Source organism: Panicum virgatum, chromosome 6K, assembly GCF_016808335.1.
Source record: "Panicum virgatum strain AP13 chromosome 6K, P.virgatum_v5, whole genome shotgun sequence".
Lineage (NCBI taxonomy): Eukaryota > Viridiplantae > Streptophyta > Magnoliopsida > Poales > Poaceae > Panicum > Panicum virgatum.
This window is the reverse complement of record NC_053141.1, coordinates 8,060,355-8,075,772: the sequence shown is the minus strand read 5'-3', so window position 1 is coordinate 8,075,772 and position 15,418 is coordinate 8,060,355. Positions and strand designations below refer to the sequence as shown.

Genomic DNA, 15,418 nt, shown 5'->3' with positions numbered 1-15,418 from the left:
AGCAAGTTCTCTGATTCCTTGCTGCACCTGAACTATACTAATAACCAGGCCAGATTGATCACAACCATGGAAGAACGACAAGACACCAGCTAGTTGACAATGTGAAGGCTAGCGTGTGATGGAGATGTACCTCTGCCGCCGGCCGTCTGGTCTGGTCGAGCGCTAATGCAGCAGGCTGCTCCTGGCTCGGCGACCCGCTCGCCGAGCGGGACGAGCGGCCGCTTGCCACGCGCCGCAGCGGCCTGCTGCCGGACGGTGCCGAATCGGTGATGATGACACTATGCAATCGCTACCCCAGGGATTGATAGAGATCGGTAGATTTCATGTGTAAATTTGGAAACATGAGATCACCGTGCATGGAAATTTGGAAACATGAGGCCGCGTACGCTAAGTGCTCATAGTAGCTAATTGGCTTTCCATATGAGATTAACTGCTCATAGTAGCTAATTGGCTTTTCATATGAGATCAATAGGTGGGTACGGTGGATACATAAAAGAGCTATGGTGAGAAAAGATGGAGGTTTTGAGTGGAAATATTTTAGAAATAGCTGTTTTCATCTATCCACCATCTTTAGACCTGCGGTGTGAGGCCATCTGTGAGAGGTAAGGGTGGTCCACTTTGGATGAGAATTGTTTTCAATTGTTTCAACTTTTATAGTATAAATAATTAATCACGCACTCTAAATTACACATTAATGATCTGTTTGTAACGTTCGGCTTCCTCTAAGTAGGTTTTACATTAGCTGCACCCCGTGAAGTCAACATGGCAGCTCGAGATATTGCACATGGCAAAGTTTGTGACACACGGCATATTATGAGTTTCCGGCAGTGAAACAACCAAAAGCGACCGCTCCCTAGAAACCAAAGATCGCCTTTGCGTGCTCGACCTTCAGCAGCAGGGACTGAATCTGCTCATAGCAAACTAGTAATATTGTATTTTCATAGTTTAAATACTGGTAACACGCAATCTAAAATTTATGACTGGAGGGAGTATTACAATAATTTTGTAACTTCACTAGTGAACACGGGCTGACTGTCTGAACTCTGAATGATAGAGGTCCATACATGTGAACCCAACCATCCATCCTTTGGCGGCACGCGGCATCGAACCAGTGACTAGATGCCTGGCACCGGAACGCGAAGGATGGGGCGGAGCAGGAGCCTGACTTTCCGGTGCGCGGTGAGGCCGAACGCCTCGGTCATGTCGAGCTCGGCGCCGCCGGGCACCTCCCAATCGAAGTGGAAGAGGAGGCTGGCGAGCGCGAGCTCCATGTTGGCCAGCGCAAACCCCATTCCAGGGCACATCCTCCGCCCGGCCCCGAACGGCAGGAGCTCCAAGTCAGCGCCCCTGAAGTCCAACGCGTCGCCGCCGCCGCCGCCGGCCTCGAACCGCTCCGGCCGGAACGCGTCGGGGTCCCCCGGCCAGTACTGCTCGTCGCGGCCCAGCGCCCATGCGTTCACCATCACTGTGATGCCCTGCGGCACGTCGTAGCCCAGCACGCGGCATGGTTCTTGGCACGCCTGCGGGATCAGGAACGGCAGTGGCGTGTGCAGCCGGAGCGTCTCCCGGATGACGAGGGGTAGGTACCGGAGCCCCGCCTCCGCGAGCTTGTCCTCCCGCACTGACCCGTGCGCGGCCAAGGCGTTCCGCACCTCCGCCGTCACCCGCTCCATGACCTTGGGATTCTGGATGAGCTCGGCCATGGCCCACTCCAGCGTCGGCGCTGTCGTCTCGCTGCCGCCAAAGATGTCCTGCGAGCAACACACAATTTCACATAGAAGCCAATCAGCAGCCGTATAAAGCAGTCAGCTAATGAGTAAGGTTTTAAATTTTCGACTATAGCTTCCGCTATCTTCGACTACAGCTATTTGAGAGAAATATAATTTAGCTAATTTTTTCATGTACAATTTAACTCTTAATTGTTGCTATAGTCCACTATAACGGGATATAGACTGTTTCGGACATAGATAGGTCTAAATGTTTTAGCCAGCTATTTAAAACATTGCTAATGAGTTTAAGATTGCTTACAAGGATGGCGAGTTTGATGACGTCCATGTCGAGCGGGATCGGCAGGTCACCGTCCTGCTGTACCTTTAGCAGCACGTCGAGGAGGTCTTCAACCTCGCCGCCACCTCTGTTGCCCATCTTCTCCAGGTGCTCCTCGATGATGCCGTCGAGGATCCGAAACGTGGTGTCACGGATCTCCTCGCAGTGGCGCACGGCGCCGCTGAGCCGGCTGACGATCCGGGAGGACGGCCACAGGTCGGCCATGTTGAACCCGGCAGCGAGCACAATGATGCGGTCGAGCGCACGCAGGAAGACCTCGCGGTCTTTGAACCGGTCGCCCATCGCGGCGCGCATCGTGGTGTCCGTGATGAGCGCGGACAGCCGCTCGCGCATGTCCACGGCGCGAGACCCCGCCGCAGCGGCGGCGCACGCGCGCAGCATGGCGGCGGCCTCCTCCTCGCGGACGGCGCGGAAGGAGAGAACGCGGCGCGCGCTGAGGAGCTTGGTGGTGGTGATCCGGCGGAGCTGCCGCCAGTGTGCCCCGTAGGGCGCCATGATGATTCCCCGATCGCCGTTGGTGAGCGCGCGAAAGGTGGGGCTCAAAGGCCGCGTCGCGAACACCGTGTCGTGCGTCTTCATCACCTCTCGCGCCGCCTCCCGGGACGACACCACCAGCGTGGGCACCTCGCCGATCCGGAGCAGCATGAGCGGCCCATGGCGCCGCGCGAGGTCACGCATGGCGTGGTGCGGGAGCTTGCCGATCATGTGGTGCAGGCTGCCGATGATTGGCAGCTGCCATGGCCCGGGTGGCAGGCGCAGGCCGTGCCCGTTCGCCATGGCGGAGCCCCGGCAGCGCTTGCCCAGCATGATGACGAGCAGCGAGACGAGAGCTAATCCAAGGTAGAGGTAGCACTACCGGACTTCCAAACTTTGACGAGTGTCCGTTACACTCGGCAAAGGACAGGTTCCACTCGGCAAAGTCTTTGCCGAGTGCCCTGACACTCGGCAAAGGATCCCACGGCAATGTTGACTTTGCCGAGTGTCGGATTACGGGCACTCGGCAAACTCTTTGCCGAGTGCCCTGACACTCGGCAAAGCAGCTACGTGGCGCCACCCAGGGGCGGATACAGGAGGGGGGCTAGGGGGCTTAAGCCCCCCTAAGCTCCCCTAATTACACGTAAAATACTGTAGCAAGACCTCCAAATTATCATTAAATCTTCACACAAATCAACATCTCTATTGTTTCAGCCCCCCTTGCCTCCAATCCTGCATCCGCCACTGGCGCCACCCTAGTCCGACGCTTTGCCGAGTGTCTAACGGCAGGCACTCGGCACAGTTTGAATTTTTGCCGAGGGTCCGCGTCCGACACTCGGCAAAGTCCCCGCGCCAGGTTACCGCCACGTGTCCACTTTGCCGAGTGCTGGACTTTGGCACTCGGTAAAGTTCCCGCGACAGGGTGAGGCCACGTGTCTATTTTGCCGAGTGCTGGACTCTGGCACTCGGCAAATTTTCAAATCTTTGGCGAGTGCCTTTGCTTTAGCACTCGACAAAGTATGCCGACCTGTGCAGGCCCCTTTGCCGAGTGTTTTGGATTAAACACTCGGCAAAGTGGTGAATTTTTCTTTTTTTGTTTCTTTTTTCTATGTTTTTCCATACAAATACAACAGAAATATATATAAATGCAGAGGTCATTACAGGCAGTTATAGTCCATCACATATAATTGACAATTACGAGAATGACATCGATACAAATAACATAGTCCATCACATATATCACAAGTCCAATACATAACACGAGTCCGATACATAACACAAGTCCATCACATAGAATATAGTCCGATACGTATAATAAGTCCAATACACTAGTACTATAAGACATTCACTGCTCAGGTCTCTGGGACCAAGATGGCCACTGGGCCCCCGGCGAGTTCTGGTCCGGAGGAGGGTCGTTCGATGCGTTCCACGACTGATTCTGCAAATAGGAACATATAAATTGAAGAAGCATAACAAAAATATAATAATATCTACAAACAAAGCATACTCACGGGAGTGTCAGAAGGTCCTGCAGGAAAGTAAGGCTGAACTGGTAAGGCGAAGGGAGGAGGCGGCGTCGCATAGTTCATCGACGCGCCAAGTCCTTGCATCCAGGTGACCATACTCTGCAACATAACCGACTGCTCCTCCCTCAGCTTCCGCTCCTGCTCCAGCATGGCCTCGATCTCCATTCGGCACCTCATCTCCTCCTCAAACTTTGCCTCCATCTCGGCCTACAAGATTTAAACCTCCATGTTACAATACGAAGCAAAATTTCATTTTAATCATAGAACGGCAACTAAATCTAAACTAACCTGGCTCTGGTGCACGCTAGCCACTGAAGTCTCAGGCTGTGGGCTTATGGGCGGGGTCGAGTCGGTGGTACTTGCCCTAAGCTGTGAGAGACTGGGCGTACTCGCCGTGTCGACCAAGCTGTTGGCGATCAAGTACCGCCCGTGCTTCTTCCCTTGTCCCGCCCTCATGATGGCTTCTCCGGAGAGTGGCGCGGTGGTCGGATCCCAAGTCTCCCCGTGGAGCGCCCTTCTCACCTCCGTGTATGCATTGATGCGCGCGTGGATGCTTGGGTTTGTGTAGGCCTCTGGTGGAGCCGCCGGGTTGTAGGCCACGTCCGACGTCGCCCTGCCCATGTGAGACTTGGCGTACGCCGTGAAGTCGTTGCAAGACTGGCCTGGATGAGACTCCGACTGCCAAGAAGTCAACAAGATGATTAGTAAGAATTAAAAATATAGCTTTAGAAAGAATGAAGAAATTAGTGAACTTACCCAAGTATTCTTGTACTCGCCGAGGCTAAGGCTCCCTTGATGATGTGCCGGACCCGGCATCATCAAGCGGCGCTCCCGGCATAAGGCGTGCTGGCGGGCCCAATCCTCGCTGATCCACTTGTCCACCATCATAGACCAGCACTCGGCCTTGTTTGCGCACCAGTTCGGAGGCACCTAAACGTAATGAAGTGCATGACATATTGTAATATCAAATACAAGATAAATGAGTAGATATGGCATTTATTTACCCTTAAGTACTGGTCTCGCGTGAGAAAGATGTCTCTTGCGGCTGGTTTCTTGACACTCATCTTCTCGAACTCGGCGAAGTACACAATGACAGCTTGGACACGCGCCTCGTAGTGCATATCCTTCACCAGCTTGTAGCAAGCCTGGTGAGCCCGCTTGTTCGCCCGGGCCTCATAGCCTTCCTCGCACCTGTAGAAATCCTGCATATATACCCACAAGATAATTACAATCATTATTCCAAAAATTGAAACATAGTGTGATATTTCTAACAATTTAGTGCGAGGATGACTTACCCACAACTCCCCGACCACCCGCCTCGCTTTGGTGGTAAAGTTCCTTCCTTCGCGATCAGTAGCGTCCGGGCTGGCCATGTAGTGGTCCCACGTGTATGCCGGCTCCAGCACCCAGCATGCATCACGAGCCCGGGGAAGTGCAGCCGGCACAAAAGACCCAAGATACCATTGGGCTTCCGTTTGTGCTCACCAGGCTGCACAAAAAACCACCCCCTGCAAGAGTGTTTAAGGTAAAATTTTAGTTAGTATTGCAATTTTAAATATATGTAATGCATAATAAATAAGTACTAACATACTTACTTAGGCTCTAGTGGCCGAATCATCGGGCGTCTCGCTAGAGGTATCGGACGTCGCGGGAGTTGCGACGGTCCACGCAACCACACCACCCGCTCATCTTCTGCCGCCCCCTCCTTGGCCTCCTCCTCGTCCTCCTCCATGTGCCCCTCCACGTGCTCCTCCTCCTCCTCGCTCCCCTGGTCCTCCACCCTCTCCTCCTCCTCCTCCTCCTCGGCCTCTACAGGAGAAGGGGGTCCTCTCCCTCCTCCCCCTCCTCACCTTACCTCCTCCACCACTCCCACTACCTCCTCCTCCACCCCTCCCTCTCCGTCTCCCTTTCGCTCCCCCTCCTCCACCACCTTTGCGAACACTACGGCTCCCGGACCCCTCGGGTGCGTCGGACCCACTACCGCCTCCTCCACCACTGCCTCTGTACAAGGAGCTCAGCCAAGTCATCTTGTGACAGCCTGGCATCTTTGTTTAGTTACCTGAAATCAAAAGGAGTGAATGAATTAGTCAGGATAAACAATACTTGCAAATAAATGAAAATATAACTAGAAATTAACATAATATATATTAAATATTGCGAGTCCTACATGTTTTAGAAGTAGTCATCATAATTGGGATTAGCTGGATCGTAATCCTCATCATCACTATCAGCTATGTCAACATAACCAGCAGAATCCGAAGGAGGAATATTGTCTTCACTGTCTCTGCCTAAACGTAGTCGCTCTAGTAATTGTAAGTCCTGAATATTTTGAACCTCATCTCCGTCTTCCTCGTCAACTTCCCTTTCATTGTCGACTTCCATTCCAATCTCGTCGGATAAGTCTATCTCGAAACTCCCTTGTAGCCCCTCTTCTTGAAAAAACTCTCTATCATTGTTGTAATCTTCGTTGTTTGGGAGAGGTAGTTTGCCGTGTGGCGATACTTTATACACAACATCCCAACCCCGAAGACGGTAGTCGGTTTGGCACGGGTATGAGATATAATAAACTTGTATGGCTTGTTGAGCCACAATGTACACATCTTCGCCTTGTAACGTTGAATCCTGTCGAATTTCGACTAGGCCAACACTAGGAGTATGTCTTGTTAATGTTGGATCAAACCAATGGCATTTGAAAATGACTGGAGTGAGCCGTACAGAACCATGAAACTTGAGTTCGTATATTTTTTCAACTCTTCCATAATACTCGACTCCGTCTTGACCTGGCGTAAAAACGCCGGTATTAGTGGTTCTTCGATTGGGTCGACTATGCTCGTATGTCATTGTGTGGAAGCGATATTCGTTCACGTCATAAACGTTAAACGACTTGTAGCTAAAACCATCGGCAACCTGTCTCAACTCGGCACTCATGGACGAATCAGTTTGGCCCTGCAAGCGTATGCAGGATAGTTTGTCATATAGTTCGAGGACAACGAAATGGAATAGAACTATGAATTCAAGACTACCTTCTGTTGAAACCAATAAATGAAATCGGGTTGTGAATTTCCCACGCCATTTTTAAGAAGACTCTCCATTTCCATCGGGGTTGGAGCCCTTGAGCGACGCCAAAATAGTCGTTGAAATTCCCTATATCAAAAATGACAAAGGGGGCTGGATGCTAAGAAGTGGAAACTTGTGAAACTGAAACTCGTGAATTGGGCACAATGTTGAGTACTTACACAATATACGGCTCCACCTCGGAAAGGTTGGTCAACACGTATAGCATGATACGGTGCCACTCTTCATGGTTCAAGGTCTTGTACCTCGCATCACTTGCACTTCCAAGTTGTCCTCGGAAGATGATGAGACTCGATTCATTATCGCCAGCATTGTAACGAGGGGGTGGATTATGTACGCTGGGAAGATTGTCACCATAGTATTTGGTTGTGAAGTTTGACACCTCCTCCAAAATATATGACTCGGCAATAGAAGCTTCAATTTTCCATTTATTTTTGCATTTCGTTCGAAGGACATTCTGACATCTCTCAATTGGATAGCACCAATGGTACTGCACAGGCCCCCCATCCGTGCCTCATACGGAAGATGTAGAAGCAAATGCTGCATCGGATTGAAGAAGGCGGGTGGAAAGATCTTCTCCAGCTTACATAGCAACACAGGGGCCACTTTTTCCATGTCCGAAATAACGACCCGAGATAACTCCTTAGCACACAGCTGGCGGAAGAAATTGCTCAACTCTGCCAACACTCGCCATATATTATCAGGGAGATAGCCTCGAACCATCATAGGAAGAAGCCGCTCAATCCATATGTGGTAGTCATGACTCTTCAGCCCGTTGATTCACATCGTAGTCAAATTAACTCCCCTCCTCAGATTCACTGCATACCCATCTGGAAATTGTAACTTTTGGATCCACTCTAGTGCTTCCTTTTTTTGGGGCCTCGTTAGGATGAAATCCGCCGGAGTCTTCCTCCATTGTCTACCTGGTCTCGGAGTCTTCATTTCGTATCTTGGTCTATCGCACAACGTTGCCAGATCCACTCGAGCCTTGACGTTGTCCTTCGTCTTATCAGGAATGTCCATGAAAGTTTCAAAAAGAGCCTCGCCCCAATTCTTTTCAGTGTGCATGGCATCAATATTGTGTGGAAGGAGGAGATCATTAATATAGGGAAGCCTCCACAAGCCAGAGACCTGAGTCCAAGAATGTTCTTCGCCATATCCCACAAAACCACCTGCATCATTAACCTGGAGAGCATCTATCTGAGCATGAAGCACGGCACCCGTCAGCATCTGCGGTGCAGATTCTGTAACTACGACACCTTTCGTGAAGTTCTTAATGTCCCTTCTAAATGGATGGTCAGCAGGAAGGAATTGTCGATGCTTGTCAAACAACGAATACTTGCCCTACTTTCTCAACCAAATGAACTGCAGAGTTGCCTTGCATGTTGGTCATGGGAACTTTCCATGAGTACACCACCCGCAGAAAATGCCATACGCTGGGAGGTCATGCAGAGAGTAGTGGTACCACACATACATTCTGAAGTTTGTCTTTGTCGCTCGGTCGTACGTCCACACCCCCTCCTCCCATGCTTTGATCAACTCATCGATTAGAGGCTCCATATAAACACTCATTTTATTCCCTGGGTGCTCAGGAATAATCAACGACACAAATATGGTTTGTCGTTGAAAGAGAACGCCGGGGGGGGGGGGGGGAGATTCAACGGAATAACAAACACGGGCCAACATGAGTACGATGCGGCCATCATACCATAAGGATTGAACCCATCGGTTGCCAGCGCAACACGTACATTACGAGCTTCTTTAGCTTTCTCATGATGAATCTCATCAAAATGAGTCCATGACTCACCGTCGGAGGGATGCACCATCTTATCTGGGTTGTATCGAACACCTTTTTTGTGCCATGTCATCTGTTTCGCGGTTTCCTCGATCATATAGAGTCTTTGGATCCTTTGAATGAACGGAAGGTAACGTACGATTTTCACAGGAATCGTGAGCTGCCTCTTAGGCTGACCGTCGCCAGCATCCACCTCCAGGAATCTTGAGGCTTTGCATTTTGGACAGTAAGTTTCAGCCTCGTGCTCTTTCCTAAATAAAATGCACCCATTAGGACAAGAATGTATCTGCTCATATGGCATCTTCAGTGCACTAAGGATTTTCGTCGCCTGATACATTGTCTTGGGCAGAATGTGATCTTCCAGAAGCATGCTCCCAAAAACGGTCAACATACTATCAAAGGCGTCTCGGCTCAGGCCAAACTGGGACTTTAAGGCCATAAGGCGTCCAATGCCGTCCAGCTGAGAAACCTTTGTTTGGCCGTGAAGAGGTTTCTGTGCCGCCTCCAACATCTCGTAAAACGCCTTTGTGCTTGCCTCTGGCTCCTCCTCCTGCGGTCCTTCACCGAAATGTGCCTCCTCATAGTCGTCTAACATGTCCTCAATCCCACCAGCAGCATCACATTCATCGATGCGTTGCCTCACGACCTTGTCCCTCATACGATGGGCTTCACCGTGAAAGATCCACCGGGTATAATCTGGCGTAAATCCATAATTGACAAGATGTTCGCCCATGACCTTCTTTGTCTTTCGTTTCTGGTTTCCACAACTCTTGCAGGGACACCACATGAATCTCGACCCTTCAGCTTGCGCCCATGCCCCTTCCAAGAACTCGTTAGTCTTCTCAATCCATTCATTGGTCATGCTAGCTCGAGTTACTCGGCCGGTGTACATCCACTCACGGTCATCCATCTTCCAAGATATCAGCGACTACTATCAAATTTAAATGCATGTAAAAGTTCGGCTTAGACTCTAGTAGGTAAAGATAGGTCCTAATCCCACCCGACCATACGTAGATGAGGTCAGTTTACATGATCCCCTCCAATCCGAGATAGAATTTCGGCAGCACCTCCCCGCTGTTCTCGAGATACACGTCCCGGAAGGGAGATTGTGTATCCGGAGAACAATGGAGAGATGTTGCCCAGATTCTGTCTCGGATGGGAGCGGACCATGGAAACTAACCCCATCTACGCATCATCGGGCTGTCCAAATAACATGGACAATTCGAAACAGATACGGCCATAGATATGTATAAATCTACATATTTCGAACCATATCTGTTTCGAACGGGAGACGCCTAACCGGGTTACGTGAACTACGAACAGAATACGAAAACAAACTCTTGTACACGTGCTCACCTACGGGCTCCACGGTCTGTGCTGCTCGACGACGGCTTGCGGCCAAGTGAACGAGTCGACGACCTGGTATTTAGAAAAAAAAAGATCTGATTATAATTTTTCCATTTTCTTGTTGGATCTGGAAATGCTAGCTTGATGAAAATAAAGGAAAAGGTGTTGCACACTTGCACATATCCACTGCAGAGAGTCATCACTTATATGCTTTTTCTATAATAACATAATAAATAAATATTTGTTGCAGTTGCAAAATCACCATAGTTTTTAGAAGTATCACGTGAAATATCACCAATCTGTTTTGCTTACGTGTGGGGCATTGCCTCATACTGTTTCTTGAAAGCCAAATAAACAACAAGCCAACAATGATGCTTTATGGTTTACTATTCATCACGAAATTCCTTGCACTATGCAACAATTTGTTGCCATCGAATTGTTTCAAAGTCGAACCAATCATCGTTTCTAAATACGATGTGTATAGTATAGATGATCTGCTGTAACCACCGGTGGAGCCACATGTCGGCCAACCTGGGCCACGGCCCCTCCTTCATTTGTGCTTACTCAAAAGTTCTAGCAATCTATTGCTATGCTATTTTACACCAAACGATGACGCATTCATACAAGAAGTCGGCATTGCATGACTAGACGTGCAGTGTGTTGATCATGCAAGTGCAGCGCCTTTTAGTCAAATGCAGGGACAACCTCTGTCATTGACAGCTGCTGCAAATGACTCCTATTGCACGTTCAGTTCTCAAATCCAAATGATTCTATATACAAGGTGTTATATTATTAGGAGGAAAATATTTCATATAACACATGACATAAATCAAGTTCAATCAGTAGTTTAACTGGTTCAGAAAAGCAGCACAATGAGAGTATGTCCATGTAGGTATTAAGAGCGCATAAGGCGACCACGGTAAGCAAGAATAAGAAACCACGCTGCCACCGTATATGGATTTTGAATAGTATGTCGAGATGCCATGACAATTTGGCCCCTGCTATGCTCGGTTCCTAGCTCCGCCACTGGCTGTAACAGCACTTGACCACGAGCTTCTTCAGTTGGGTGGAGTACCTGATCGTCGATGGGCGGCCGGTCGAGAAGGGGTGCTCATGCGCCGGCCATGGCGAGCGTCGGCGCAGGCTGCGTGGACCGGGGCCGCCGGCGTGGAGCGTCGAGGGGGATGGTTATGCGCCAGCCATGGTGAGCGGCAGCGCAGGCTGCATGGAGCGGGCGGGCGGAGGCGTGGAGGTGGCGGGCAGCCGGACGGCGGGCGGCGGCGCGGGCGGACGGGTGGCGGCGACGCGGGCTGAAGGGCGATGGCGGCCGGGGGCACGGGCGGACGGGCGGCGGCAGTGCGGGCGGCAGCGGCGCGAGCGGACGGCCGATGGCGGCGGGGGGCGCGCGGGGACAGGCGGCGGCAGCGCGGGCGGACAGGCGGCGGCGGCGCAGGCAGGCGGGCGACGGTGGACGAGTGTGTGTTCGTGTGCGGTGTGTGAGTCAGGGAAGCGCCGTTTTGGATAAGTCTTTGAGGATTTGCCGAGTGCCGGATCAGGTTTGCCAGAGTGCCCGAGATCCGGCACTCGGCAAAGCCATTTTCAAAAAAAAGGCAAACAAATTATTTGCTGAGTGCTGGCTCAGAGGGCACTCGGCAAAACCATCCTTTGCCGAGTGCCAGGTAAGGGGGCACACGGCAAAGAACTTTTTTTAAATCATTTTTTGACACCCTCTCTTTCTCGTTTCAGCATAGTTTCAAAATTTGCTGCAACATAGTTTGGAAATATCTTGTCAAATTTACTCCACAATGCATATTCCAAAAAATACCAAAATTAACCATTATTTCATGTAGTTTTAGCTCAAGTTCCATTTATATAAGTGCAGAAAAAATAATAATTATCAAACGAATTCAAAAAAATTGATGAAAATACAATTAATTCATAAAATATATAAAATACATTAAGAAATACACCAAATTTGAACATGGAGTACCACATGTTGTATGTATTGGGTACAAAAAATTTTGAGGTCTACAATGGAAAAAATTTAAATATTTGCCGAGTGCCAGCGAAATGCACTCGGCAAAACAAACTTTGCCGAGTGCCTGCAAAAAACACTCGGTGAAGATTCGGGTTTGCTGAGTGCCTGACGACCGGCACTCGGCAAACAATAACGGCCGTCAGCCGGTTTGACGGCTGGCGCACGCGGCGGCCACGTGCGCAAATGTTGCCGAGTGCCTGCCCCGCGGAACTCGGCAAAGGTATTTTATGCCGAGTGTTGGACTTTTGCCGAGTGCTGGAACTCGGCAAAAATGGAATGTACCGTGTGCGGAATCTTTGCCGAGTGCCTGGGGCTCGGCACTCGGCAAAGAACCGAGCACTCGGCATATATGCCGTTTCCGGTAGTGTAGTGGTGGTGGTCTTCCATTGGAGTTGCTCCCAATGCAAGCTCCCCTGGTGTGGCTTTTTGCTAGCTTAGTGAGCTGCTTGCACCTTAAGTAGCATGGCAGTGAGTGTTCTGTGTTCCTCCGTAACCTACACGGTGACAGTAAGGGTGAGGCTAAATTATTGGTGATTGATTGCCAGGTGCACCCAGCAGTCCAGCACGTGCTACCTATCCTGGGTCAAACAATGTGTACTCCCTGCGTGTTGATTGGCTCGAGATGATGGTCGGCAATATTTCTACAGAAAAAAAATATTTTCTTGACTCTATCACAACGTAATGGGCCATGACTCTAGTGGCCTCAGCTTAACAAGACCCTTAATTTTTTTTAGCTCAAAATTTTATAAGATTAGAGCTTTTTTGTTAGTTTTAAAGCTCAAATGGAGCTCTCTTTGCCTCTAGCTGGATCTAGATCTCTATGCTGTGGATTTTCTATTTGAGCCACTGTTTGCCTCAAACATTTGGATGAAGTTGTGCTATTTTAGTATGAGAACAAGATTATATAATAATTTGAACTTGATCTATAATTTTTTTCCTTATTTCTAAGTAAATAATTTACTAAATTTATGGAAGAGAGATAAGAAGATTTATTTTTTTCTATCTTTACACACATGCATGATTGATTTTTTTCTGAGATTTATGGTACAATAATATGTTGAGTTTTGATTTTTTTTTACACACATGCTCTGGCAGAGCGCCGGCGCTTAGCGAGCATGATGAGGAGCAGCGCGACGAGAGCTAATCCAAGGTAGAGGTAGTGCTGGTCTTCCACTGGAGTTGCTCCCAATGTAAGCTCCCGGTGTGGCTTTGCTAGCTTAGTGAGCTGCTGCTTGTAATTTAAATAAATAGCATTGCAGTTGTTCCAACCTGCGTGGAGTAGCAGCCACCGTGTTGATTGGCTAGTGGTTGCCTTGGGTCAAGCTGTGTACTTGTTGCGTGTTGATTGGCTCGGACCGGGACTATTACATGCGACAAGTCAACCATCAACAAGCAATAGCCGCCACCGTGTTGATTGGCTAGTGGTCGCCTTGGGTCAAGCGATGTGTGCTTGCTGCGTGTTGATTGCCTCGAGGTTATCGTGGACTGCACGCCGGAGAGCATGGCGCGCGCACATGGGCGGCGCACTGGCATGGCATGATGCTGCTGCCGGAGCCGATGCCAGGAGCGAGGAGGATCGGCGCCTCCTCAAAGTGCTGGGCCGATCTTCCAGCAAATTCTGAAAGGGAGGTGCTCGCGATGTTCGAGGCCTCCTTACATATATTGGTCGGCGATGGGAAGGAGAGCGCGCTCTTTTGGTGAGATAGGTGGCTAAATGGGGACACGATTCAAGTGTTAGCACCTGACCTGTTTCATGCAATACCATCTGATGAAATCAGATCACATAATAATGGTATCTAAAGTTTTATGAGAACAAAGAAAAGTTTTGGGTTTCAAGTAAAGGTCAAGATATGGCAAATCGCAAGTATGCAAAGTTCAAAAATGGGAAACACTTTTCACGCAAAGTTCAAAGAAGAAGATTATTATGACCTCTAGTTTTGATAAAAATAATCTCAGTGAAGACCTATTCGCTCTAGGAATGGAAATTCACTGGAATAAAAGAAAAAGGGTATTTGGACTATTGCAGAGAGCATACTTAGAAAAGGGCTCTAAAGAAATATAGCATGCATGCGAGTAAGCCTACGCTTGTTCTATTGTCAAGGGTAGTAGTTTTGAATTTTTTAGCATTCCAGGAACCAATATGAGATCAGTTGAAAGAAAAGGGTTCCATGTGCTTTGGAAAAAATCTACCCTGACATAAAGTATCCGGGATATTTTGGCAGAAGTCCAGTCCAGCAATAGATCACTGGAATAGAGTTAGAGAATGACTTCGTATTTTTGCAAAGTATTGTAAGCCTTATGCTAAGTAAGAAAGAAACACGTGCTCTCAAAAATTTGTGAGTAAAAAGAACTGAGTTTTAGCGAGATGGTCAGTAAAGTACACATTAGTAGCTAACACTCGCACTTGGAGTTTTATTGTGGAAAAACTCAATGAAACAGTTGTGGTGTCATTAATAATGCATACCCGCGATATAGCTTGTCATGAGGCTTCAGGGACATGAAAAGGTAATTAAAATAACTATGCCCGGAGTTAATGATGGTAGACAACAATGACCATTTAAATATTATATTTCTATGACAACGGGTCAAGTGTGCTGCCAAATATATTGACAATAAGTTATACGTTGTAAAGGAGAAAGTCCGGAATCATGCTGAAATTTATTGAGCATATATATAATAGGCAAGTGCTTGTGTATTCGCTTACAAAAGGCTTACCCTCTACGAAGCCCCCTATTCCAAATTTGAAGGGTGGAATTAAAAAAAAATAACTTCAGTAGACTCTCTACTTGAGTCACCAAACTAGAGAGACCTCCAAATCTCCCCTTTCACCCCCTGGGCCTTGGGGGTCTCAAGGAAGCCCTTCATCCATGGGCCCCACTCAATAGCTTGTTGCGGGATAGATGGGGGCTGAAATATGGGGCTCTGCTGGACTTTGAAGCATTATCTGGAGACTATACGAGGGCTGTGATTTAGGGATCATTGCTGGAAATGGTCTAACCCGTAATCTAAAATTTATACCGGAGACGTTATTGCAATAATTTTGTAACTTCACAAATGAACGCCCCTGAATTCACAACAGAAACTGGAAAGCAAGTA

General features: G+C 48.9%; 1 protein-coding gene across 1 annotated transcript; it reads right to left on the bottom strand.

Annotated features, from left to right (window-relative positions):
- Positions 1-828: 828 nt before the first annotated feature.
- LOC120711557 (zealexin A1 synthase-like) lies at positions 829-12,793 on the bottom strand. The gene is made up of 3 exons (XM_039997114.1): positions 12,693-12,793; positions 2,029-2,917; positions 829-1,751 (listed from the first exon to the last, which is right to left on the bottom strand). The coding sequence occupies exons 1-3, from the start codon at positions 12,707-12,709 to the stop codon at positions 1,116-1,118; spliced, it is 1,542 nt and encodes a 513-aa protein (XP_039853048.1). The 5' UTR covers positions 12,710-12,793; the 3' UTR covers positions 829-1,115.
- Between the last annotated feature and the right edge of the window lie 2,625 nt (positions 12,794-15,418).

Coding starts and splice junctions, on each gene's coding strand:
- LOC120711557 (XM_039997114.1), bottom strand. Junction 1,752..2,028: donor TCATCAAACTCGCCATCCTT/GTAAGCAATCTT, acceptor TGTTGCTCGCAG/GACATCTTTGGCGGCAGCGA.